Here is a 25,890-nt window from a genome sequence, read left to right as displayed (position 1 = left end):
ATTTTTCATTTTATATAACTGAATATATTAATGTATAATAATATTTTAAACTAATTTCGAAATTAGTGAAAATATTTAAGTATAATTTCAAAAATGAAGATCTTGTAAAAATCTTTTTAAACAGATTTGTTAGAATTTTAAAATAAATATATTTATATTTAAAATGAAAAGATATCAAAAGATACTATGATTAAAATATTTTAAAAATTATATTTATTATTAGTCTGAATTAAAATATAGTATGAATTTCTATGAATAGGTCCATTAGGTCCATTTTTTTAAAAATCACACATGAATCAAGGTTGTGACTTCTGTTTTAATATATAAGATATTTTAAAATATTCTTAACAACTGATGTTACTGATTTTACTATATTTACCATTCCTTAGTTTATAATATACTTGATCAAATCTTATTGTCCTATAGTTATTAGAAATTTTCATAGTAAAAATAAATAATATTACTAATTGTAAATATATATTATATTTTAATATGCATGAACTCCAGAAAGTAATCTTAAATATTATAATTAATATATAAAATTTTGTTACTTAAAAAGAAATAAATCATAACTTTTCAAATAATCAGAACATAACTAATTTATTAAATATTTATCGCAACATATATGGTTTATGAATAGAGACAGTTGTATGATAAAAGCTTTTTTATTTAGATTCTAAATTTATAAAACATTTATTTATTTCAAAATAATGAATAGAAACAATTGTATATAAGAAAAAAAAATATTTTTAGTTAGGTTCAGAATTTGTAATTAATTATTATGTACTTTAAAAATAATAATATAAAATTTTACCAAATTAATAAAAGCTAATTTTTACTGATTAATTTAAGAACTTATAACTGTTTTATCTCTTCATATAATATGTTAATAAATGTTGTAAATCAACCTTTATGTAGGTCGGATAAATGATCATCATAACTGACAATAAAAACTATATCTAAACACTATCTTTCTGGTATTTGAAAATAAATGCTACTATAATTATTTTATGTTAATAAGCACAAAATCTTGTCACTGAATCTTTTAGTTTGGCACAAATATTAAACATATTATGTGGAGTTGATTAACTAAGGTGATATAAAATATAGCATTCTAATGAAATGGTCCAACAACATTTCATAAGTAGATTTTTAAAGACTGATTCCCTTTTAATAGTATAGATCTTAAAGAAAATAATATATATTTTAAAAGTATTAAACATTTTATTTAAATCAATCTATTTTTCAATTATCACAAAATAATTTAAATAACATAACTCAAGATAACACTATTTCTTTTTTTATTTAAGTGCTCTTTTATATTTTCAAATAACATATATGATTAATAAAGTATTAACAAAATTCTTTGAGAAATCAGTTTCCTACGTGTCGTGCTAACATTAATTCTCACGGTGGTTGATTACGATGATACTATTAATGAATCAAATATATCTAATTATCATTATTAACTATTTATTCAATTTGTTTCCTTTTTTTATTTAGCTTTCCTTTTTCTTTATTTTTTCAAATAATCAATATAAGAAAAAAAACTAATTTTAAAAACGAAAATATTTTTTATATATAGTGTAATTCATAATAAAGAAAGTTAACAAAATAATATTGATTTTAAAGTAAGGAAATAATCTTCTCTTTTAAAAGATAATCTTAAACAAAGTAATATATATTTTAAAAGTATTAAGCATTTTATTTAAATCAATCTATTTTTCAAATTATTACAAAATAATTTAACTAATATAAATCAAGATAACTTTATTTTATTTTTTATTTAAGTTCTCTTTTATATTTTCAAATAACATATATGATTAATAAAGTATTAATAAAATTTAAGACACATTTATTTTTATATATATAATGTGATTTCATAAAAATATTAGAAAATAGTCTCTATAGTAAAGTAAAGAAATAATCTTTCCTTTTAAAATTTATCGGTTATGTTTTTATGTAACTTTGTACCTATCATCAATTTATTTTTATAATTTTGTTTTTCAAAATTAACATATACTAAAATTACTAAAAATCAAAATATGTTTACACATCTAAGCTGAACAACCAAACCAATACGATGAATAGATATAGTTATACTTTAATTTAACGGAGTATATGTAACACAATATACCTATCATCAATATTTTTATATTTTTATTTTCATTCGACATGCAAAATATCAAAAAATAGTTTAGAGTATTTAAAAATTTCGGTAATAAATTAAGAGTTAAGACTAAAGTTAAGTATTTGTTAAATATTTTTTAAACATAAAGTATATACATATCCAAACTATTATTTTATGTTTTAAAAAACATTTAGAAAATATTAAACTTTAGTTTTTATATATTTATTTTCGTAGCTAATATATTATTATATAATAAAATTAATTCATTTATTAACCCGCGGTCGACTCAGTGACCTAGCGGTCTGGTAAGTCGCCCGGTTCAGTGTCCGGATTGGGTTTAAAAACATTGATGTCATGGATGAAAACACAAAGATTAAGAAAATTTACCTTTTTAACTTAAAAACTATTAAAAATATAAATTAAAAACAATTCAACCAATCATTACAAAACTATAAAATATAATTGGTTAAACAGTTTCTAATAAAATTAAAGTTGCATAGTTATGTTAAAACATTTTCTATTTTGAAACAATACAAATCTTCAAAAACATCAAATATTTTGAAAAAGAGAGACTACTAGATTATCCGCGCTTCGAAAACGCAAGTTTCGTTGGGTTATATCGTATATAAATTTTTGGCAAGCGATGATTGGGTGGCTTCTCCAGCAGAGATGGTCGCCAAGGAGAAGGCTTCTCAGTTTAATTGTCTGTCAAGCTACAATTTATCACATATGGAGAAAAAGACTTGATAGGAAACATGAAAGATCTCTAACAACGCCCCTAGCTATCTTCAACAAGATTGATAGGGTCACGAAAGATATTTTCCTAGCAAGACGGCGCAACAAGGCAGGTTATGGGTTGTGTGTGCATGTGCACCCATAAAAATAATAAAATTCTAACTTTTAGGCTTAAAACCATTAGAATTTGTTAGATAAAATGGTTAAAGTCAAGTTGTGCACCCACACTTACTCAAGTTCGATTTCCTCCTATGTTTTTCTTATTAATAATGCACCCATACCATAAATCTTCTGGCTTCGCAACTGACCTTAGCTAAAATTTGCTGCAACAAGGGGTGTACAACCTTACTCTCCTTTTTTTTGCTCATGTAACCAATTTTATTTTGGAAATAAAATTTAGAGTTATCAAAAAAAAAAACGTAAGCCCTCTGAAATATATTATATCTTTGTTTTTATTCACTACATAGTGAAGGCTACACATTTCTTGCTGCTCACTTTTGTCATCATAAAAAACTTCTTCAAGAACCTTAAATTCTTCTTCCTTGGAACCATCTCCATCTTCTCAGCGTTCGCTTTCACTTGTTCACATACAATCAAGGCAGTGTGATTGGTACCACAATTATGACTAACTCAATTATTATTCTCAAGACGACTTCGTATGTTCAGCTTTGTATGAAGATCTTCCTTCATCGTTTTCTCTGTTTCCATGTTAGTCTCTAACAGTTTTTTTTTTCTCTCAACGCTTTGATCTCTATTTTGAAACTTCTAAAAAAAAATTAGCTGTCCCAAGATTACTCTCAGTTCTTGCCTTTCATCAGAGTTTTAATTTTCTCTACCTCACATGATGTTAGACCTACATGTCTCTTCATCTCATCTTGCCGCCAACTGCACTCACACTTATTCAACCCTTGGGATCTGCTGTTGCTGGGCTCAACCACAGAAACTCCCATGGCATACCAAAAACGTAATATTAACACTGATCTAAATACAGGTGGTGATGAGAATTAAGGCCAAGAAGAAACATAGAAGTTAAGTCGAAATCATATAAAAACTTATTCACTACCTTTCATGTTTTTGTGTAAGTAGGGAAGATGATCAATCCAAGCAAATATGTTAAAGCCAGAAATTAAAGTACTCTTGATAGCTCTCCAGTGCAGATTTTCCAACATCCTGTGAAGACAACATCAAAAAATTGAACGATGCATTTGTTCTTCCTCGTTTCTCATTAATCTCTCTCTCCCTCACAAAGAAGAGTAAAGAGAGTTGCAATGGCGTCAAGCTCTCTACGTTCTTCACTTTCGATATACTCGAAGGTGAATGCAGCTATTCAAGCTTTTGTTTCTTTGTTGAGTCCAAACAGAGTTGATACGACTCAGTAAGGCCCGTGAACATAGGCAAACAATAAAACATTTGTTATAGTCCATTCAGATCAGTCCCGAGATGAAATCAACAAAACTCAAAGTTAGAGTGCCACATGTCTTTTTTCCCCTATGGAAAAAAAAAATCTGCTTTATTGTATAAGAGATTACCATCAAATAAAGAAAATGCCAGGAAGGAAAAAAACAAAAAGGAAGTTCAAGTTATAAACTGAAAACCTTATTACCAAACACGTTATTGGTTCAAAGAAGAAGCATGAAGACTTATCTTCCCCTTAGGTCCTAACAGACAATATTTCTTTTGTTTTCCACAAGACGTTTCCAATACTTAGCGATATCCTCCAACGACATCTTGGCAGTCTTCTCTTCACCACCACTAACCTTTGCAGCAGCTGCTATATGCGCAATCCGGCTAGGAAGCCCTTCGATCTCTTTCAGTACCTGTAAGATATGTGTGATGAGTCTGTCTGCAAGGCCTCGACTAAAGTCTTCCCTGATCACAACTCTCAGCACAGCAATGTGTTGTGCATCTGCAGGCATAGTGTAAGCCGGTATTATCCATCCGAACTTCCTCAGAGACTCTGCTATCTCAAACACGGTGTGTTTGCTACTGTCTTTGAGAGAGAATGCCACTAGCGGCACACCAATATCTTTAGACACAATGTTGAACTTTCCTGTCATCTCTATTCCTTCTCTTAGCCTCCTTGCATTGTCCATGCAGTTTTCCATTATGTTCTTGTATCCCTATTATGATTATATAGTTCTTAGAATAAGATGAAACTGTATAGAAGAAACAATATAAGAGTGACAAGTACCTCAAAGCCTAGGCGGATAAACTGATAGTACTGAGCAATGATTTGGCTCGACCCTACAAAAGATATTAGGGTAAATGCGATAACAAAATGATTGGAGTTTAAACTTTCTCATAGTTTGTAATAACATAATTAACCAGCTTTGCAAAAAAAGTAGTGGTTACAAAACCTTTAGAGAAATTAAGAGTGAAAGTGGGTTGATCGGCTCCTAAGTAGTTAATGTGAAAGACAAGGTCCTCAGGCAAATCATCTTTGGTTCTCCAGACAATCCAACCAACTCCTGCATAGACAAGTCCATACTTATGACCACTGACATTGATGCTCTTCACCCATGGAAGCCTAAAGTCCCATTCGAGATCAGGGTAGAGGAAAGGAGCAATGAATCCTCCACTGGCTGCATCAACGTGAATAGCAACATCCCAACCAGTCTCTGCGTTTTTCTCAGCTAAGAGATCGTTTAGTGTCTTCACATCCTCAAACTCTCCGGTAAGTGTGGATCCAAGAATAGCTGCAACGCAGATTGTATTCTCATCAACCATCTCTACAGCTTTAGCTGGGTCCATCACGTAATATCCTTCACTTAGCTTCACCTCTTTGAGCTCTACCTCAAAGTACCTTGCAAATTTCTCCCAGCACACCTGCCCGGATGATTCCAAAATCAGTTTCAAAATTAAATGTGATGGTCGGAGGATGAGCAAGAAGTACATTTTTATAAATAGACCTGAACATTGGCACCAGTTACAATGTTAGGATTATCAGTAGGTAAACCTTGAGCTCTTCTCCTTTGTTGCCATTTCCTTTTGAAAGCTAAACCGGCAAGCATTATAGCCTCAGATGAACCAACGGTTCCACATCCAATAGCAGCCTCGTCTTCTCCAACGGGAGCGTGGAACAAGTTGGCTATCATATTTACACACCGGTTCTGAAGAGGATAGATCAAGATATATTGAGATATGGAAAACAGGCTTGAACATATTTGTAATAAAAAAACACAGATGGTGAGAGACAAAAGGGGAACCTGGAGCTCGGTAGTGACAGGATATTCATCCATGTCAACATAATTCTTGTTAACAGATTCCATGATGAGTTTGTCACACTCAGGTTCCATCCAAGTGGTGACGAAGGAAGCTAGGTTAAGCCTGGGGTTGCCATCAAGCATCAACTCATCACTGATCACTTGATAAGCAGCGTCTTTGGGCATGGAATTGTCAGGCATCTTGAACCTGTTTCAAGATATGCAAACACAATAATGCAATCATAAAAAACACTAGAGATGAGGAAAGAGTCGAGCATAAGGAGATATATAGAGAGAGAAACCTGGGAATAACAGCACGGACATATCTGGAAGCGAAAGTGGAATGCAAATGCTCCTCAGAATCAGAGTTTCTGGCGAGTGCCATTGTTTTTTTAACTTGTTCTCAAATGTTTGAACAGAAGAGGAGAATAGATGTCAGAAATTTTTATTTGACAGATAAATAAAGAAAGCAAAACTATCCTTACAAATTTAGGAACGAACTCCCTCTTTTCACTAGCCTCCCCTTGACTCTTTCTCTCTCTCTCTCTCTTCCCCTTGAATTGTGTATTGTATACTATTATTGTCAGAGAGAACTACATCACAGTAGTAAAGAAGAACTGGTGTACTATAATTGATCTTATGAAAATTTACAGATCCTTGTAAGCCGGATTATGAATTAATAGCAGCGAGACTTGCTAGTTTGCCACCTCCTTTCAAAGTATACACATCAAATATGTTGCGCAAGAGATAAATATGATGAGTCTAAGAAGCTATACAAAAAACCACTATTCGGAAGCTTATGAACTCTCATAGTATTACGCACCACCACCAAAAAAGGATTGCATAAACGGAGAGCCCTCACAGAGTCTGAAAATATCTTTAGACATACATATACGAAGCCAATAGTTGCTACTTGCTACAAAGAACCTCTTCTCTCACCAGAATCCTAATTCAATAATTCATATATCCCGAGAAACAAAATAAATTGCTTTCTTGTGCAATATCTCTTTCCATTTACTTTATGATAATCAAGGCTTATCCAAAACTAACTTTCCATGTCGATTCATTCTATGAAAATCAGTTTTCTATACTTTTAAACGAATGTGTCTTTTTGAATACTATCAATATTCCTTTTTAACATTAACTAGGTTCGGACCCGCACGACCGTGCGGGTTTTATTATAAAGTTTAAATTTATATGAAAAATGTTGTTAATTTTATTGAAATATTTTTTTATTATATATGTTTTTTTTTAAATAATAATAGAACCTATTTTGTAATAATATAAAATATTATTTTTTTTTCTATTTAATATATAATTTTCTTATATTGTTAATAAATCCGGTATGCTAAATATTTGACTGAAAAAATAGGTAAAAGGTGTAGAAAAATCAGATTTAGTTTTCCAAAATAAAAGGGAATATGTATAATTAATTTTTTTTAATAAATGTGGCATATTTTTGTGATAACAAAATTTGTGAACTGGACTGGTATTCGTAAAATATTTTAACATATTATATTATCTAACATGTTATCAATATTTATAACAAATATTTGATGCTAGATCATTATTATGATCTCTAATTGTTATTCATATAAATTATGATAAATATAAAATCAAAGTAAAGATCTTTTGTTACTCACTACGGTTACAAAATCTATAGCAAGTATGTAGGGATGGAATAGTTATATTTCATATATATTATATTTTGAAATTTGAATCCATTAAATAAAAGAAATCAATATATATACCAGTAGCACCGGTTTTATCATGTTGCTCAAGCTATGGGTTTAATAATGGCAGATTTTAAAATCTTTAAAGTGATTCATTAAGAATAGTTTTGAATGTATTTATTAGGTGATTCAATATTGCTGTTATAATAAATTTTTCAAGATGATAAACTATGGGTCATTAGAGAGCTCGACAATGTTACAAATTTCATATATGTTACAAAGTCTTGGTATCGTTAGGAGTTCACTCATGATGACAGATTTTTGATTTCTTTAATGTGATACTTGTATCATTTAATTTGTATGTAGTATATATTAGGAGATTGTTACTGACGTCAATCTGTTACACAAAACGAACCGGTTTATAGGATAGAGTTGTTATGAGGTAAAAACTGATATATTATTGATTCATTAATAATTGATAAATGTTATTAAGATAAAAATGAAATATAATTTTCTAAGAAATGTCCATTTTAAAAAATCACACATGAAGTGAAGTTGTGACTTCTATTTTAATATATTAGATTTTCTGTTAACAGCCAATCTGAACCTGAAGTTAATAGCATTAATCTCCATAAAATGGTGGGGGTTATCGGGCCGTCAAAAGGCCCATTAATTAAAAGATCAAGGAAAGAAAAGTCAAGGACAAGCGGGCACTCGCTTACGGCGTAGATACGTGTCGGTCGCACGCCGAATCCAGATCATAAAAGAAGAGGACCGAGAAAAAGAAAGCGAAAGAGAGAGATCTAGAAGAAGAAGAAGAAGAAGAAGAAGAAGATGGCATTGCAATGGCTGATTCTGTCGTACGTGGTTGCCGCGGAGGTCGCGATCGCCGTCATCTTGACTCTCCCTTACCCTATGCTTCTGAAGAAACGCATCGTGTCACTCGTCTCGCTCGTACTCCAGCCTGCCGCCTCCATCGTCGCCTTCGCCGGGTTTCAACTCCTCGGTAACGCCCTCTCTCTCTATATATGTCGTTGATCGTTTAATTTCTCACTCTTTCCTGTTCCTGATTGATATGGTCTTTATAGTTAGGGTTTCGAGCCGGAATTGATTTTGGTATTTTGATTTGATAATTACTCGTTTGAATTATTTGGCTCATGTTCTTTCAGATATTTACTGGAAGAATGAGCATAGACTAGAGTGCTCATCCGAGGTTTGCACTGCTACAGAGCGAGATCGCTATGAGAAATCCGTAAGCATTATCTTTACAACTTTATTATGTTTAAATCTATCTTTCATTGTTTGAAGATTATAAATCATTCGATGATTTGAGAATTTATCAATAATTGAGTTCTCAGTAGTTTCAACCAATTGCATATTTTGTCACAGTGTCGTCTCGATTTTTTGCATAACTTAGCTGCGGTGGTTACGAAGCTAAGGAATCTTATTTTAGTAGAACCATCAGGATGTACTTTCTTTGATAGTTTTGTAAGAATGAAACTTATTATTTTTACGCCTTGTTCTTGTGAATTATGCTTGGGGTTAATTGTCGATGCGAGTTAACCACTCTAGCTGCCTCTGTTCTTGAAACATCTCGGTCTGAGCCTTTTGTTAGTTGTAATATATCGAACCTTGGGGATATTCTCAATCTGTTATTTGCGGCTTCTGTTGTCTCCTTCCCTAGAATGTCTAAGCTCAGTAAAGTTACAAGTTTTACTTGTGTGGCAGATCTACAAGGCTCAGAGGAATGTGGTTCTGTGTGCGGCTGGGATCCTTCTCTACTGGTACATACATCATCATCAACTATCACACACCTCACACTTTACACTTGTGTAATTGAATTGAATTGACTTATATTCTCTCATAATTCACTGACAGGTGTATTTATCGCATCTGCAAGTACAACAAAGACCTTGAGCATTTGGAGGAGCTAGAGAAGAGATACAAGGCGGAGTAGTAATCTCCTCAGAGTCTGGTTCTGATGTTATAATATCACCTCGGCTTGTTGTTAGTAGACGACGATTTATCTCGATAAATCTTTGCACAGACCTTATGTGTGTTTGAACTTGCAACTTTGATTTACTTTTTCGCGAAACAACATGTTCTATTCTATTTCATGTCCAGAAAATTGACGTTTACAGATTAGTTGTTTAAAGAAATCTAGATCACTCCTTGCAATTATATGTGCATTGGCTTTGGGACAGCCCTGCGAGCGCCAAGCCGAGTTGGTTTTCTAGGGGTTGATGGTCCGGTTTGATAGACCAATCTGCCCGGATCTAAACTGTCAAAATCAATTTGTTTATAGTATTTGGAAGCCTACCTATAGACTGGTTTTGTTTGAAGCCGTTCTGGTACACTATATCTAGACCGGTTTAAAGAGCTGGACCGAAACAACCGTAACGGATCATTGGGATTTCCATTTTTATGACACATTCTAATCTCGAATAAACAATATACTTAAACCTTAGCTTTAACAGAATAATTAAAGAACAGCACTGGAAGTGGAAAGTGTACAGTGACAATAGGGTAGGCATATGGTAGGTTGTAGCAGCATTGTCCGCTGTTAGAACTTGTCCGAAAGTGAGTATGTGGTCCAATAGCAATGCCATCTCGTGACTCAATCTTTTCCAATACATTAAAAAAAAACAACCCACCATATGACTGCGCACGCAACGTTTCTACTAGTTACCTTATTATAGATGATTAATCAAAATTACATATATTGGACCGAGCCAAAAATAAAATTTTCCTATATATCACCATGTAATTCTTTTTATTAGATTTACCGAAAACTTTAAACCACAACTTCATTATTCATTTTTACTAAAAACTCAAAACCTAAACATAGGGTTTTGTATATATAATATTTTAGATTTTGAAAACTTCCACAAACAAAACCAAATCTCTGAGATTCAGAACAGAAAATGAGAGGTGGATGTGAAAATTTAAGAGCAGGGGATGAAAAGAATAATAAAAAAGATGCGGCTACTGGTTGGAATATCCTTCAGCATCTCTTACCACACCTTCTTTTTCTCTACCTTTAATAATTTTTCTTGTTTAAAAAGCATCTTCTTCTTCTCCCTCCTTCCTCATCATCATCCTTCACACCTTAACCATCCAACATATTCATCCTCTCTATTTCTCAGTATATACATTCATAGAGAAAGAGATATACAGATTCTCTTCCTCCAAGCCACTCAAAGCCTTAAATATCATATTCTATCATATATATATATATATATATTTGTGTGAGCCTTACGTATGGATTCTCGTACAACGTTAATATCCGCTACGGCGGCAAGCCTTTGTTTTCTATTATGTATCTGCATGACGAACGGTGAGCTTCAAAGATTCATTGAGCCGGCGAAGAGCGACGGTTCCGTTAGCTTTATAACCATCGGTGATTGGGGTCGCCGTGGCGACTACAATCAGTCTGTTGTGGCCTACCAGGTTTGGAATATTCTTAAATAATATTCCATAGTTGAATAGTCTTTGGATTACCAAAAAAAAATTGATTAGTCTTTGTTACTTCTATCCTCGTACGTAATAACACTGTCTTAAATAAAAAATAAAAAAATGTATTTTTAATTTACATTTTAAAATAATTAATTAATACAGATGGGAAGGGTTGGAGAAAAGATAGGTTTAGATTTCGTGGTGTCCACGGGAGATAACTTCTACGACAATGGATTGTATAGTGAACACGATCCTAACTTCAAAGAGTCTTTCTCTAACATCTACACTGCTCCAAGTCTCCAGAAACAGTGGTACAGTGGTAATAATCCAAAACTTATCCTCTGTTTTTGATGAGTTTTGTTTTGTATCACTCTCTTACTAATATGCAAATGATGCAGTCTTGGGGAACCATGACTACAGAGGCGACGCAGAAGCTCAGCTAAGCTCTGTTCTCAGGGAAATCGACAGCCGCTGGACCTGTCTCCGTTCCTTCATCGTCGACGCAGAGTTGGTTGAGATCTTCTTCGTTGACACGACTCCTTTCGTTAAAGAATACTACACAGAAGAAGATGGTCACACGTACGACTGGCGTGCGGTCCCGTCCCGGAACTCTTATGTTAAGTATCTCCTCCGTGATGTCGAAGCTTCTTTGAAGAGATCTAAAGCCACGTGGAAGATTGTGGTTGGACACCACGCGATGAGAAGCATTGGTCACCATGGAAACACTGTTGAGCTAGTTGAAGAGCTTTTGCCGATTATGAAGGAGAACGGTGTTGATCTCTATATGAATGGACACGACCACTGTCTTGAACATATTAGTGATGAAGACAGTCCTATTCAGTTTTTGACGAGCGGTGCTGGTTCCAAGGCTTGGAGAGGAGATGTTGACCCGACCACCAACAATCCTAAGTCTGTGAGATTTTATTACGATGGTCAAGGGTTCATGTCTGCTAGATTCACTCACTCAGATGCAGAGATTGTCTTCTACAATGTCTTTGGTGAGGTTTTGCACAAATGGGTTACTTCTAAGGAGCTTCTTCATTCCTCTGTTTGATCAGAAGTCTAAATAAATTTTTGTTTCCTTGTAATTTTTGTAACATATCTTTCAAGTCCTATTGCAGGCTAGGTAGGCTTCCTGCTTAGTTTAGCATCAATTTAGCTATAGCTTATCCCAATAAAAATATTATCTTAATGTAATGTAATGATTTGCCTAATGATTATCTTCTTAATGTTATAGTCAAATGCATTACAGAACCATTTTCTAGTTTAGTACAAAGTGGTACCTTGCATCTACATGGCTCTCAACATCAGCAATTCTCTTACAAAGAACATAAGCAATTCTCATTCAGAATCAAACTCCAATGTGCATCTATCACAAAACTAACTCTTCTGTGTATATGGAAGCTTCACTAACTAGTGGACCAACCAAACTGCTAGTCACTGAATTAGTTGAAACAAACACTAACATGATCAATCAAAATGTTCACTAAAATACACAAATGCTCACATCAAGACTCCTTCACATCTTACTACTCCAAGCAATGTTAAGATCAATTAATTTAGTTTGGAGCTGATCAAGCTGTTGTTCAACAGCCACAGGGACAAGATGAGGATGGCTCACCAAAATCTGAGAGAGACACTAATAGGCTACAGGAAACTGTGGGAAGTATGAGCTATTGGGGCTAATAGTCCATTAGATATTCAATATGGGCCCATAAACTCATATCTCTAGACACAACCTTAGCAGGATTCCGTTACGTGTTACACGAAACTTTAGTTTTTCCTGACGGTTGACCCTTAAGGAATCGGTGTGAGAGAAGAAAAAATGGGGAGATAAGATTTCATTAATGAACTGTCGAATCAATACTGTTAAAAGGGAAGGAGTGTTAAAAAATCTACTTATACAAAGTTGTTGCACCTATTTATTTTTTAATCTAACCTATTGTATACAACTAAATATTATTAACTATCTCATATTATATAGCAACAAAATAATATCTTCTAACATTTAAATAAATCTCACCTAATTTAATAAGATTATGACTATATATATGGAATTTTCAAATGGTTATTTTACTTAAATCAACTTCCTTCAATTTAACATATATACATATAAATGACATCAAAATTTTAATACGTAGAGTCATTGTCATATATACCATCCTCCTCCATTAGATCAAATTTTTTTTACGAGATCAACTTTTGAAATATAAATGAGTTATGTCCTATTAAACATTATTGATCAAACCTGAAGAGTATTTTCCACCCAAAATTTTATAAAACGAATCAATAAATTTTGTTAGGTCTGGGATTTTTGGACCTAATTAGGTATTTTGAAAAAAATATTTGGGTTCGGATCGTTTTTTTCGGATATGGATGGTTTCGACTCCATAATTCAAATACCTATAAAATAAATGTTATTTTTTGTACGTAACGGGTATAGAATAAAAATAAACTCAAATATTTAAGATATTTAAGACTCAAATAAACTCGATAAACATAAAAATACTCGAAACACGAAAGATATCCAAAATCTAAACGAATACCCGAAAAATCAGAAAATACTCAAAAGACCTAAAATTATACTTGAAATCTGACCGTGGAACCAAAAAATACCCAAAATTGTATCTGAATACCCAAAAATATATTTTTAAAATTTGAATTTTTACTCGAAATCCAAAACTATAACCTGAAATTCAAACCAAAAACTCAAAAATATATGTATACCAAAAATATATCCAAAATACACAAATATAAATAATATCCACAAACATTTTGGATATTTTGGCTCCCAACCGGTTTCGAGTAGGTCTCAGACGCGAACAGAGACCCACATTTCCAAAAAAAATACGTATTTTTCTCTGGATCCTACGTGAACCAGTATTTTCGAGTTGATTTTGGTTTGATTTTTTGGGATTCATGTAAAATACCCATGCGTAAGAGAGAATTACATAAGATTTATACAGAATTCCAAATAAAGTAATTCATGGATTATATAATTTTTTTTAAATTATTTCTTTTATATAATTCAACTTTGTAACATAATAATGTAAAACAATCACAAAATACTAATTTATATCAAAATTTGTTATAACAAATTAATCCGCGCTTTCAAGCGCGGTTCAAAATTTAGTACAAAATGATTAAAATTAAGATAAGTATGGATTCCCTATCTTATAGAAGGTGGGATTCAATTATTATTGGGGTTATTAATTAATTAACTAACTAGGCTCTGGTTGTAAAATTCAATTATTTCTCCACATGGCAACGAGAGAAGTTGGAAACCGACCAATTATTACAACACACTCTTCTCTAACTTGTCTTCTTACCTTTGATCAATTTCGAAATCCTACGCTTTCTCAAACGTGTTATCTTCTACCTCTATCAAACACTCTCATTTGATCAATCTCTGCAGTTTCCAGATTGAATCTATCAATCAATGGCATCCATGAGCTTCGCCGTGACTCGCTTCTCTGGACTCTCTTCTAAAACCACCTTATCACCCGACTTCGATCACTCCCCTCGCCGGACTTCTCTACCTCCGAACAGAGTTGCTCTCAAGATCTCTTCCTCCACGGACTCGGAGCCTGATCTCAGCGTCACCGTGAATGGCCTCAAAATGCCGAATCCTTTCGTGATCGGGTCGGGTCCACCCGGTACCAACTACACCGTCATGAAGAGAGCCTTCGACGAAGGCTGGGGTGGCGTCATCGCTAAAACCGTAAACCTCCAATAAAATCTGTTTCTGTCTTTTTTTTTTCTTTCTAGAATCCGTTTCTGCGTTGACTTTTTCTAGAATCCGTTTCTGCGTTGACTTTTCTCGAATCTGTGATTTGGATGGGTTTAGGTTTCACTAGATGCATCCAAAGTCATAAACGTGACGCCTAGGTACGCCAGGCTAAGAACCGGATCAGCCAAAACAGATGTAATCGGGTGGCAGAACATAGAACTCATCAGCGACCGACCTCTCGAAACCATGCTCAAAGAGTTCAAACAACTGAAACAAGAGTACCCTGACCGGATCCTCATCGCTTCCATCATGGAGGAATACAGCAAAACCGGCTGGGAAGAGCTCATCGACCGCGTTGAGCAAACCGGTGTTGTAAGTATCCAACAACACACAAAGATTCTTATAAACTCAACAGATTCTTTTTTTTTATTTGTGAGAATGGTTGTATTGTATAGGATGCTTTAGAGATCAACTTCTCGTGTCCTCATGGTATGCCAGAGCGTAGAATGGGAGCTGCTGTTGGACAAGACTGCGCGCTTCTTGAAGAGGTTTGCGGATGGATTAATGCTAAAGCTACAGTTCCTGTGTGGGCTAAGATGACTCCTAATATTACTGACATAACTGAGGTGTGGCTTTTGTCTTGTTCTGTCACTACACTTGTTAAGTTGTGTTTTTAAACCATGTTCGTTTTTTTTTAGCCGGCCAGGGTATCTCTAAAATCAGGATGTGAAGGGATCTCAGCCATCAACACAATCATGAGTGTAATGGGAATTGATCTGAAGACGTTGCATCCTGAGCCATGCGTTGAAGGGTTAGCTTTAGCAAGTCTTTACTCTTGTAATGGCATGACAAGAGTTGATGATGTTGTTAAATGTTGTGCAGTTACTCAACTCCAGGAGGCTACTCTTATAAGGCTGTTCGTCCTATTGCGCTTGCGAAAGTTATGAACATTGCCCAAATGATGAAGTCTGAGTTCGGTGAGAAAGATTGTTCGCTTTCTGGTATTGGAGGTGTTGAAACTGGCTATGACGCAGCTGAGTTCATTCTCCTTGGATCTAATACTGTACAGGTGAGTCGACTAAACTCAACACTGCCCTCGCTTTTATCTTTTAGACCCTAAGAGACTCGGTAATTGCTTTTGGTTGGTAGGTATGCACAGGTGTGATGGTGCATGGCTATGGTCATGTGAAAACACTATGCGCCGAGCTTCAAGATTTCATGAGGCAGCACAACTTCTCGACGATAGAAGACTTCAGAGGGTATGAGCAATGCTTTATGTCATGTTTATCCTTGCTTGCTTGTCTCATGTTTGTTCTTGGTATAGGCATTCGCTTCAGTACTTTACAACGCACACAGACTTAGTAAGGAGACAGAAAGAAGCTATTGAGCAGAGAAAAGCCGAGAGGAGGGGTTTGAAATCAGATAAAGATTGGACTGGAGATGGATTCGTTAAGGAGACTGAGAGTATGGTTTCTAACTAAGTTCAGTAGCTTGATGAAGTGATCGGACTCAAATATTCAATAAAAGTTTGCAACTTCATTCACAACTTCTTAAACACTTGCAAAGAAAAAAAAATTGTATTTTATTTTCTCAACATTGTGTATCATTTGTATAATGTATCCACTGCCGCATTTCTTTGTTCTTACATGAGCTTAAATTTAAACCAATAATAACGGAATCGTTTGAAAAAGTGGACCTGGTTGGTAACATGTCTGGACAAGTTTTAAAGCTTTTAATTATCTAGTACATCAATAAAACTTAAGAACATTAACCTTTTGGTATAGATGAGTTTTAAGCTTTAAGATTCTGCTAAACATGAGCTTTCGACCTTGTTAAATGAATGAGACAAGATTTGCGTGTACTTCTTGTTTGGACTCAAATCAGTTTTGAGTTTATTTGTTGATATATTACAATAAAGAGAAACTAGAAGATCAATTTTGTTTTGATAACGAAACACTAATCCATCTTAAATTGTGGTCCAAGTAGAAATTTCTTTTTGGGAGATTAGCATAATCCTTCAAACAATCTTAAATACACCAATATCAACAATTTGTTGATTTGAGTTTATTTGTTGATATTGGTGTATTTAAGATTGTTTAAAAGATTATGCTACGCTTCCAAAATTAAATTTCTACTTGGACCACAATTTAAGATGGATTAGTGTTTCGTTATAGACAATATTGATCTTCTAGTTTCTCTGTGTTGTAATAATCATGTATCTTCTTAGGCTTGTCCCCTCTTGGTTTGTGGGTCAATGAACACTGAATTTAGTTCTATTACAAGGTCAGAGAAACAATAAGAATTATTATGTTGTATGTCTATTGTGACACAAATATTGTAGAAGAATAGAGAAAAAGTAGGAAAGACTTAAACTCGCAAATATATTAGAAAGGTCATTGAAAAATTTAGTATGGTTATTGGCTGAAAATAGCTATGTTCAACACAGAACATGATCCAGCTAATAAATTGGTAAACCACAATTTTGATAGAAAACATCTTCATTCGCATATGGCTAAATATTATTTTTTCTATTCTTATTACCATTTTTTTAATTGATTCAATATAGTATTCTATTTATGTTTGAGCTTTTTATTATCTCACTTTCACACCAAAAGAGAAAAATAATAGATTCATAAAATATCATTGGCTTAAATCTATTTGCGAGAAGATCAATGGCTCAAAATAGTTAATACAAATTGAATAAAATAAAATAAAATCTTGAGAGATATAAAATTCAGTGAAGAGTTAGCTAAATGAATAAGATATTATATAGTGATAAAGTATAATGATGACTATGACAACAAATCCATTGAATATGTCTAAGCTTCTATAAAGTACTCTATTATTTAAATGTTAAAAATTTATAAGTTTCTAAACAATAAAATCTCAAGTATCTATTTTTTTCTTATTTGCTAATATTTTAGATTTTTAACAAAATTGGTATGAGAAAATGGATGCTAAATTGATTTGTACAACATTTGGTCAGCAATAAGCGTTTTCCAAACTTGTTAAAGGTTTTTTTTTTCCTTACAAACATATAGAGATTTGCAATAATCTCACAATCCATGTCTCATCAGGTAGTGAGATTTGTAATTATTTAAGTGCTCAAGCTTTTTTAAGGACGATTCATGAATCAAATTTAAATTTTCAACTCAAGTCAAATAAACACCGAATTTTTGAAAAACAAATATGAATATATATATAGAAAATCTTATAAGGATTAGTCTAAGTGTATTTAAACTCTTATGTAGTTGGGTAGTGAAAATTAATTTAGGTGAATGAAACTTGAAATTTTGATTATTCGACAAATGAAGCTTAGATTTTAAATAAATAGAACTTGAGATTGTTGATTATTGGATTAGAGAAGCATAAAGATAAATTCAATGGAAAGTGAATGGAGCTTAAAATTAAATTATTGTGTCAAACTATTGGGTTATGCTAAGTTTATGTCATTGTCAAAGTGTTGATTAATGTTTCAGATTAAGATAAAATGATTATTCTCTTTGTTTATCTTCTAGACTTGAAGTTGTTTGTTTGATTTAATTGTCTTTGTCTCATTTTTTCCAGATTTATAAGTACCAAATTTTAACTTCTAATATATCTACATTACCAATCTATGATCAAGATTATAGATTTTGTAGATCAATGAATAAGAATAGGATTAAAAGATACAATCATTTACTTTTTTTTCTCATGAACAAAACTATATATATTTTGATGTTACTTGTGAGTAGATTATTTTTTTTGCCAAAATAACTTTGTAGTGACCCACATCCCGTAGATATTCCAAGCAAGGTAGAAGACGGTAATCACTGGTAATGACTAGTAGAATAGTACGCTGGTGTTGTCAACCCATCAACATGGTTCTCATCAGCAGATCAGGAGCTGGTGGCATGCTAACATTTTCAACATTATACATGTTAAGAATTTTGCTTTGCACGACTCCATATTCATGATGTTGATGGCATAATGAGTCAAAATATTTATATATAAATTGGATAAAATGAAGAAACACTTGAAAATTAGATAAATATATAGAAATTAAATCTTATAAGAATTACACTAATTGTTGTTAAATTTTTGTAGTTGGATAGTAAAACTTAATTTAGGTGACTAAAATTTGAAATTGTTGATTGTTGGATAAATGAAGCTTAAGGTTTAAGTGAATGGAACTTGAGATTGTTGATTGTTGGATTAGATAAGTTTAAAGATAAATTCAATAGAAAAAGAATAGAGGTTACATGATTGTGTCGAACTGTTGGGTAATGCTAGGTTTTATTTCATTGTCTAAGTGGTGATTAAAGTTTCATATTAGGATATTTCATTGTCTTAGTTATTTGTTTGATTTAATTTTATTTGTCTCTTTCTTTTTAGATTTATAAGTATTAAATGTAACTTCTACCAAATCTACAAAATCACTCCACAATCATGATTATATATTTTGCAGATCATTGAATAAGAATAGAATTAAAAAAATACAATCCTTACTATTTTTTCTCATGAACAAAACTATAGATTTTTAGTGATTCTTGTGAATGGACTATTTTTGTCTTTTGTATTAGATGTTAATAAAAAAAAAACAAAAAGTATGATATATGTTCTAATTCGTAATTGAATGTATATTTAAAACTAATAACATACTAAAAACCATTTTTCGCATATTCTCTGAGTTTCTTGATTTTCAAGTAATTATGTAGGCTTGGAGATCACTGCATGAATAGTGAGTAGCAAAATTTTGAACAATGACCATATGTAAATAGTCCACTCCCTTTCTTGTTTTAGGTTTTACGCCTCTTTCATGGTGATATCTTTTTTTGCTTTTCCATCATGGGTTTGCATTTCTTTAAGAGCTTCAAATGTAAAAAAAAGAAGCTAATTGTGCTTCTTTCTTTTATCAATTTTAGATCAGTACAATGTCTAGGCTAGTTGAAATAGATGTTAATCTATTGAAGAAATTAAATGGGAAAAGGGTATGACATTGTTCACGTTAGATTCTTGTTTCTTTCATTTCTCAGTTACTTAACACAATTTCTTATGAATGTTTATAAACAAGTGACATTAAAGCCATTAGTTTTGCTAGTAGGTTAACTTCTAGTCTAGTTTAACATGTAGATGGACACGGACGATCGATAAAATGAGCAGCACCGAGACATGATGTTCCGACATGATGAATGAAACAGTATTTGATTTCACCTGTTTGAATTGCATCACTTTGAGTTTGTTTTTAAGTATTGGTGTGCAAAAATGACAAGATTTTGTCACACTACTAAAAAAAAGTTTAGCTGTATACATCATGTACATGTATGTTGCATTTTCATGACTATTGGCGTTGCTAGAAAAAAGAACTTGCTTTCAAAATTAACAAATACGTGATGATTGAATCCAACTTAGCATGATAAAAAGAATCATTATGTACGCAAAGACAAAAATATCCAAGACTCGATTAATACAAATCTCGTTTCGTTTATTTACCTAAGTAGTTTTCGTGTTCATCAACAATTCTATTTATACCAATTTAATCATAGATTACATATATTTTAATATTGTTGTCATAATCTGTATCTAAATCACTGGAGAATCTTACCTGAAACAATATAACAATATTAAATAATTGTTTAAAATTCTAAAAGATAATTATTGACACACAACAATAAATAATCACCAATTTACTAGAATCATGTATTGACCACCGTAAATATCTGAAAATTTAAAAAAAAAAACAAAAACAAAAATAGCTCTATAAACACTCGAATAAGTTTTAATGATCGTCTTCCCTAAACAACACTGATTAATTTTAGTATTTTTTTTCTCTCGTATTCTCCTCTCAGACGCAGCCATGTCTCTGCTCTCAGATCTCGTCAACCTCAACCTCTCCGACACAACCAAGCAAATCATCGCCGAATACATATGGTTTGATCTACCTTCATCTCTGTTTATCTCTCACGACAATTCTCATTATCTCTGTTCTTACTATTGCTACGTTCAGAGAGCTTTGTCTTTTATATTTTTTTTTTGGTACCGATCTTTTATGTGGTTGGTTTGAACACGATTCGTTTCACTCGGTTAACGCTGTCATGCCATGCGGCGATGAGATTGACGTGTACAAACATAAAGCTTGTCTCTTTTTTCTTTGTCGTCTTCTGGGTTTGTGATGTTTTTCGTGTGTATTGTGAATGAACAGGATCGGTGGATCTGGAATGGACATTAGAAGCAAAGCCAGAGTAAGTCGATACTCTGTTTTCTTGCTCTGTTTTTACTTTTTACTCTGTTTCTTGTATGTTTGATCTGTTTTTGTTTTGGTTTATATAGACACTACCAGGACCAGTGACCGATCCATCAAAGCTTCCCAAGTGGAACTACGACGGATCTAGCACCGGTCAGGCCGCTGGAGATGACAGTGAAGTCATTCTATAGTATGTTCTTCCATCATCAGCAAGTAATATGAAATAAAAACAGATCTTATCTTAATCTTGATCTTGTTTTGTTTCGTTTATAGTCCTCAGGCTATATTCCGTGATCCGTTCAGGAGAGGCAACAACATTCTGGTGATGTGTGATGCTTACACGCCGGCCGGTAATCCAATTCCGACCAACAAGAGGCACAACGCTGCAAAGATCTTCAGCAACTCAAAAGTTGCCTCTGAGGAGCCTTGGTACTAACTCTCCTCTTCTTCTTATTGGTCTATGTCACTCTCTGCTTAATCATTTACTTATATACTAAAACTCTTGAAAAGGTATGGGATTGAGCAAGAATACACATTGATGCAAAAGGGTGTGAATTGGCCCATTGGTTGGCCTGTTGGTGGCTTCCCTGGCCCACAGGGACCGTACTACTGTGGCGTGGGAGCTGACAAAGCCATTGGTCGTGACATCGTGGATGCACACTACAAAGCCTGTCTTTACGCAGGTATTAGCATCTCTGGTGTCAATGGAGAAGTCATGCCTGGCCAGTGGGAGTTCCAAGTCGGTCCTGTTGAAGGGATTAGTGCCGGTGATCAAGTCTGGATAGCTAGATTCCTTCTCGAGGTAATAATCTACTTAACCAGTTCCGTTCACATTACATGCTTCAAAATTTTATTTTATTTTTAAGCATCAAAATTTTGCTCATGGGTCATCTTTTCTTTTGACAGAGGATCACTGAGATCTCTGGTGTAAACGTCAGCTTCGACCCAAAACCAGTCCCGGTTAGTGTCTCTCTAGTGCTCTTTATGTGCAATAACTAGAGTGTTGTTGTAACTTTTTTTGTTATTTTTGCTAAATTATATTCTATTAAAATAGTTTTTTTTTTTTTTTTGCTAAAATTTGGTTCTATTAAAATTGTTGTAACTTGTAACGTATTGTTGTATGGGTTTCAGGGTGATTGGAACGGAGCGGGAGCGCACTGCAACTACAGTACGAAGACGATGAGGAACACTGGAGGATTAGCGGTGATAAAGAAAGCGATAGAGAAGCTTCAGGTGAAGCACAAGCAGCACATTGCTGCTTACGGTGAAGGCAACGAGCGTCGTCTCACGGGCAAGCACGAGACGGCAGATATCAACACGTTCTCATGGGGAGTGGCGAACCGTGGAGCTTCGGTGAGAGTGGGACGTGACACTGAGAAAGAAGGCAAAGGTTACTTCGAGGATCGTAGGCCAGCTTCTAACATGGATCCTTATGTCGTCACTTCCATGATCGCCGAAACCACAATCCTCGGTTAAGTAATCAATACGCATTTTAATGTTTAGTTTTTTCCTTAATTTGCGGATTTTTGTGCTTGTGGTTGCACTACTAATAATTATTATCATGCCCTAGTAGGATTCACGTGTTTTATGTTTTTTTTTTTCATTTCGAATAATTAAATAAGGAATTCTTATGGATGAAATTTAAACAAAAGAATGTATTATTAGTGATTTTTTTTGTTGATGTGGTTGAACTTGTTAGGGATAAGATTTTGTGATTATTGATAACATAAGAAATTAATAAGAAATAAAAATAATAATCCAAATATTAATTCCGAAAACGCAGGAGTGGTGGAAATTGAATATTAGGTGGTAAACACCGTAATTAGCGTCACGTGCTCTGTACTCCTGGGTCCTAATCCCATGCATTAAAGTTCGCGACTAACTTTAGGTGAAAAAGTCAAATCAACTTTGCTACTTTAAAATTTAAGTTATACCTAGGTGAAAAAAAAATATGTTTTTTTTTTAAATTGCCAATGCTAAATATTTATTTAATATGTATTTTGAACTTAATAATTTGTAGTTTACTTGATCAAACTAATTTAACTATTGTCTTAAACAATAAATATTGTCTCGTGTTGTTTTGTTTTTTACTATATTATTTTAAGTAATTATAATTTTTTTATTGAATGCATTTTTTTAAGAAAGAGAAAAAGTAGTAAACTTCCTACTACAAATCTAATTTCCCCATTTTTTTATGGTTATTCCACGAATAAGCCCAATACAATAAACATTTAATTATAATTTTTAATGTTAATTTCATATTTTGATTATACACTAATATGTTGACCTTTGAAATAAGTTATTCATATAAATGGACTATGTATTTTTGTAAATAAAATTTGATATATGTTATTCATATAGAAAAATATTAAATTCTGAAATTAGTTATTATATACTCCTTCCGTAGATAAATTATTAATGATCACTAATACACTTGTTTTAAAAAATAAAACATCAAATAAAATGTAAAAATGTGAATGGTGAAACTTTATTGGTAAAAGTGTAAAACAAAAAAAAATGATAAATAAAATAAATTATTATTATTTTAAATATGTGTGAAGATGTTAGAACATCAATTTTTATATACAGATGAAGTATATAGTATAAATGGATTACTATTTTGATAAGATTGATATGCATATTAATTTTAATAATAAATTGATTTTATTTTAATTTTATTCATTAAAAATAAATTAAATATGTTCTTTAAATCAATGTCATCTTTAAGAAAGAGACATATTTATTATCAACTTGTTATTTTTCTCTCTTTTAGAAAGATTCCAAAGTGCCTAGAAAATGAACGAAAAACGGTTACATGCGATTTCAAAGGCGATTCGGTTACTTTTTGGGGTTCTGACGTCTTTCCGACTACTGCTCGCCGATCTGGCGACCATCTTCTATATTCTCGGAAGTGGGGAATCTTGGAACTATACACGAACCCATTTCCTGACGGTTATCCCCACGATCTGGTGGCAAAATTGTGATGAAATTTCAATTCAACTCCTACAGAACAGAGCCTATTTAAAGGAATTCGGGGCTCTCCTGTGGCTTCACAACATCTTCTTACTAATACCTTCTATTGTATCTACAAAAGTAATGGCAGAAAATATTCGTAGAGGAATGCAAAACATCAATTTGGGCGCTGAAGATCCGCCGGTTCAGTTACCAGCGAACGTCGTCAATGAAGCAGCGGCCGGTAACCGGTTTGTCTTAATTGGCAGACCAACGATCCCTAGGAGACAGAACATCCGCTCAATCATTGCAACTCTGCCTCGTAACTGGGGCCATGTTGGTGTCTATGGAAGATTGGTTGAAGGACGCCGATTCCAATTTGTTTTCCCGTCGGAGGAGGCTCTTGAAATGGTATTACGGCGTGGACCTTGGGCGTTTGCAGACCGTATGCTCATCCTGGAACGTTGGACTCCAAATTTCAACCCCCTGATGCTCAATTTCATTCCTTTTTGGATCCAGATCCGAGGAATTCCTTTCCAGTTCATGAGCCAAGATGTGGTGATACATATTGGGCGGGCTTTGGGAATGTACATAGAGGTTGACTATAATGCTGATGCTGCGGCTCGAAGGGACTACGCTCGGGTGAGAGTGAACTGGGATGTTGATGAACCTCTTCGGTTTCAAAGACAATTTCAGTTTACGGCAGGTATTAATACACTGCTGCGTCTCACCTATGAGCGCTTACGGGGTTTCTGTGAAATTTGTGGGAGTTTAACCCATGATTCTGGCGCTTGTTTGATCCAAAACGGAGGGATTCCTCAAGATGGGGGAGATGATGACAGTGAGGGCGATAATGATGAGGATCAGCCGGCTGTAAATCATGGGGTTATTATTGAAGAGGTGAATGAAGATGAAAGGAATGAAGCGGTGGATGTAGAGCAAGAGGGGATTGGAAATGTTCAAGAGGAGCAAGTGGAAGGCCGTGAAGATCTGATAGAGGAAGCTGAAGAAGAAGATGACCTATGGAATGGTCATACTCTGCCTAATCTGTACTCTGATGAGCTCAACACCGAGGAAATGTTCAACCCAATCAACCCGTTTGTTGATGGATACGATGGAAGGGAGGGTCTAAAGAGGAAAGCTTGGATGGCTGAGGCAGATCACAACAAAAGCAAATTCTCCTCTGTTGAGCAAGGAGAGTCTAGTGGTGCAAGAAGTGTGAAGCGCAAGACAAGAGGAGATGTGACATTGGAAGAGACTACCTTTTCGGCTGCTACAGAGGATGAAGCTGACACTACAGTGGGAGGCGCGGTGGGCCCTGAACCACCACTGCCGCCATGAGGACAACCTGTTGGAACTGTCGAGGATTGGGCATAGACTCGACAGTTCGACGCCTTAAGGAGATCAACAGGTTGTATCTCCCGGACATCGTATGCTTGTCAGAAACAAAACAGAATGATGACTACATCCGTGATGTTGGAGCTCAGATAGATTTTCTTAATTATGTTTCAGTGCCGCCTATAGGATCTAGTGGTGGGTTAGTTATCTTTTGGAAGCAGCATGTACAGTTTTCAGTTTTAAGTCTATCTCCCAATTTAGTAGATTGTAAAGTTGATGGCAATGAAGGTTCTTTCTATTTTACCTTCGTTTATGGAAATCCAAATACTTCTTTGCGTCACTATACTTGGGAAGCTTTGGAACGAATGGGGATTAGTAGACGGAACCAACCATGGTTGTTACTTGGTGATTTCAATGAAATTCTTGGAAATCATGAGAAACAGGGTGGT

At 33.8% G+C, this 25,890-nt stretch overlaps 6 protein-coding genes across 7 annotated transcripts; 5 read left to right on the top strand and 1 right to left on the bottom strand.

The window, feature by feature from the left end:
* Positions 1 to 4,312: 4,312 nt before the first annotated feature.
* LOC106380065 (glutamate decarboxylase 5) lies at positions 4,313 to 7,086 on the bottom strand. Of its 2 annotated transcripts, XM_013819895.3 has the most exons (7): positions 6,555 to 7,086; positions 6,372 to 6,471; positions 6,073 to 6,277; positions 5,776 to 5,976; positions 5,224 to 5,692; positions 5,058 to 5,110; positions 4,313 to 4,986 (listed from the first exon to the last, which is right to left on the bottom strand). In XM_013819895.3, exons 2-7 carry the CDS (start codon positions 6,452 to 6,454, stop codon positions 4,525 to 4,527), a joined length of 1,473 nt encoding a protein of 490 aa, XP_013675349.1. In that variant the 5' UTR covers positions 6,455 to 6,471; positions 6,555 to 7,086; the 3' UTR covers positions 4,313 to 4,524. The 2 variants fall into 2 exon arrangements, with proteins under 2 accessions (XP_013675349.1, XP_013675343.1); XM_013819889.3 differs by having other exon boundaries at positions 6,372 to 7,085.
* Positions 7,087 to 8,451: 1,365 nt separating this feature from the next.
* On the top strand, positions 8,452 to 9,905 carry BNAA01G27820D. Its single transcript, XM_013786966.3, has 4 exons — positions 8,452 to 8,748; positions 8,912 to 8,994; positions 9,471 to 9,526; positions 9,621 to 9,905. Exons 1-4 carry the CDS (start codon positions 8,577 to 8,579, stop codon positions 9,697 to 9,699), a joined length of 390 nt encoding a protein of 129 aa, XP_013642420.1. The 5' UTR covers positions 8,452 to 8,576; the 3' UTR covers positions 9,700 to 9,905.
* A 928-nt stretch (positions 9,906 to 10,833) lies between these two features.
* Positions 10,834 to 12,447, top strand: LOC106347425 (purple acid phosphatase 17-like). Its single transcript, NM_001316070.1, is given in 3 exon segments — positions 10,834 to 11,192; positions 11,361 to 11,517; positions 11,597 to 12,447. Coding segments are annotated over 3 exon segments (1,002 nt in total). The 5' UTR covers positions 10,834 to 11,003; the 3' UTR covers positions 12,253 to 12,447.
* A 1,808-nt stretch (positions 12,448 to 14,255) lies between these two features.
* LOC106347415 (dihydropyrimidine dehydrogenase (NADP(+)), chloroplastic) lies at positions 14,256 to 16,569 on the top strand. Its single transcript, XM_013786944.3, has 7 exons — positions 14,256 to 14,919; positions 15,046 to 15,300; positions 15,384 to 15,554; positions 15,627 to 15,739; positions 15,811 to 15,997; positions 16,078 to 16,187; positions 16,253 to 16,569. Exons 1-7 carry the CDS (start codon positions 14,638 to 14,640, stop codon positions 16,407 to 16,409), a joined length of 1,275 nt encoding a protein of 424 aa, XP_013642398.1. The 5' UTR covers positions 14,256 to 14,637; the 3' UTR covers positions 16,410 to 16,569.
* A 4,080-nt stretch (positions 16,570 to 20,649) lies between these two features.
* On the top strand, positions 20,650 to 22,848 carry LOC106347406 (glutamine synthetase cytosolic isozyme 1-3-like). The gene is made up of 7 exons (XM_013786935.3): positions 20,650 to 20,838; positions 21,110 to 21,149; positions 21,238 to 21,341; positions 21,425 to 21,580; positions 21,662 to 21,953; positions 22,058 to 22,111; positions 22,283 to 22,848. The coding sequence occupies exons 1-7, from the start codon at positions 20,765 to 20,767 to the stop codon at positions 22,625 to 22,627; spliced, it is 1,065 nt and encodes a 354-aa protein (XP_013642389.2). The 5' UTR covers positions 20,650 to 20,764; the 3' UTR covers positions 22,628 to 22,848.
* Positions 22,849 to 23,077: 229 nt separating this feature from the next.
* LOC125577265 lies at positions 23,078 to 25,446 on the top strand. Its single transcript, XM_048738535.1, has one exon. The coding sequence runs from the start codon at positions 23,948 to 23,950 to the stop codon at positions 25,442 to 25,444; it is 1,497 nt and encodes a 498-aa protein (XP_048594492.1). The 5' UTR covers positions 23,078 to 23,947; the 3' UTR covers positions 25,445 to 25,446.
* Positions 25,447 to 25,890: the final 444 nt, after the last annotated feature.

The sequence above is a fragment of the Brassica napus genome, chromosome A1 (assembly GCF_020379485.1).
Source record: "Brassica napus cultivar Da-Ae chromosome A1, Da-Ae, whole genome shotgun sequence".
Lineage (NCBI taxonomy): Eukaryota > Viridiplantae > Streptophyta > Magnoliopsida > Brassicales > Brassicaceae > Brassica > Brassica napus.
This window is presented reverse-complemented; position numbering and strand designations above follow the sequence as displayed.

Coding starts and splice junctions, on each gene's coding strand:
- LOC106347406 (XM_013786935.3), top strand. CDS start 20,765: ATGTCTCTGCTCTCAGATCTCGTCAACCTCAACCTCTCCGACACAACC. Junction 20,839..21,109: donor ATCATCGCCGAATACATATG/GTTTGATCTACC, acceptor GTGAATGAACAG/GATCGGTGGATCTGGAATGG. Junction 21,954..22,057: donor TAGCTAGATTCCTTCTCGAG/GTAATAATCTAC, acceptor TTCTTTTGACAG/AGGATCACTGAGATCTCTGG.
- LOC106380065 (XM_013819895.3), bottom strand. CDS start 6,454: ATGGCACTCGCCAGAAACTCTGATTCTGAGGAGCATTTGCATTCCACT. Junction 5,977..6,072: donor CTGTCACTACCGAGCTCCAG/GTTCCCCTTTTG, acceptor TATCCTCTTCAG/AACCGGTGTGTAAATATGAT. Junction 5,693..5,775: donor TAACTGGTGCCAATGTTCAG/GTCTATTTATAA, acceptor TCATCCGGGCAG/GTGTGCTGGGAGAAATTTGC.
- LOC106347415 (XM_013786944.3), top strand. CDS start 14,638: ATGGCATCCATGAGCTTCGCCGTGACTCGCTTCTCTGGACTCTCTTCT. Junction 15,555..15,626: donor ATATTACTGACATAACTGAG/GTGTGGCTTTTG, acceptor GTTTTTTTTTAG/CCGGCCAGGGTATCTCTAAA. Junction 16,188..16,252: donor ACGATAGAAGACTTCAGAGG/GTATGAGCAATG, acceptor TTCTTGGTATAG/GCATTCGCTTCAGTACTTTA.
- BNAA01G27820D (XM_013786966.3), top strand. CDS start 8,577: ATGGCATTGCAATGGCTGATTCTGTCGTACGTGGTTGCCGCGGAGGTC. Junction 8,749..8,911: donor CGCCGGGTTTCAACTCCTCG/GTAACGCCCTCT, acceptor ATGTTCTTTCAG/ATATTTACTGGAAGAATGAG. Junction 8,995..9,470: donor GAGATCGCTATGAGAAATCC/GTAAGCATTATC, acceptor CTTGTGTGGCAG/ATCTACAAGGCTCAGAGGAA.
- LOC125577265 (XM_048738535.1), top strand. CDS start 23,948: ATGAACGAAAAACGGTTACATGCGATTTCAAAGGCGATTCGGTTACTT.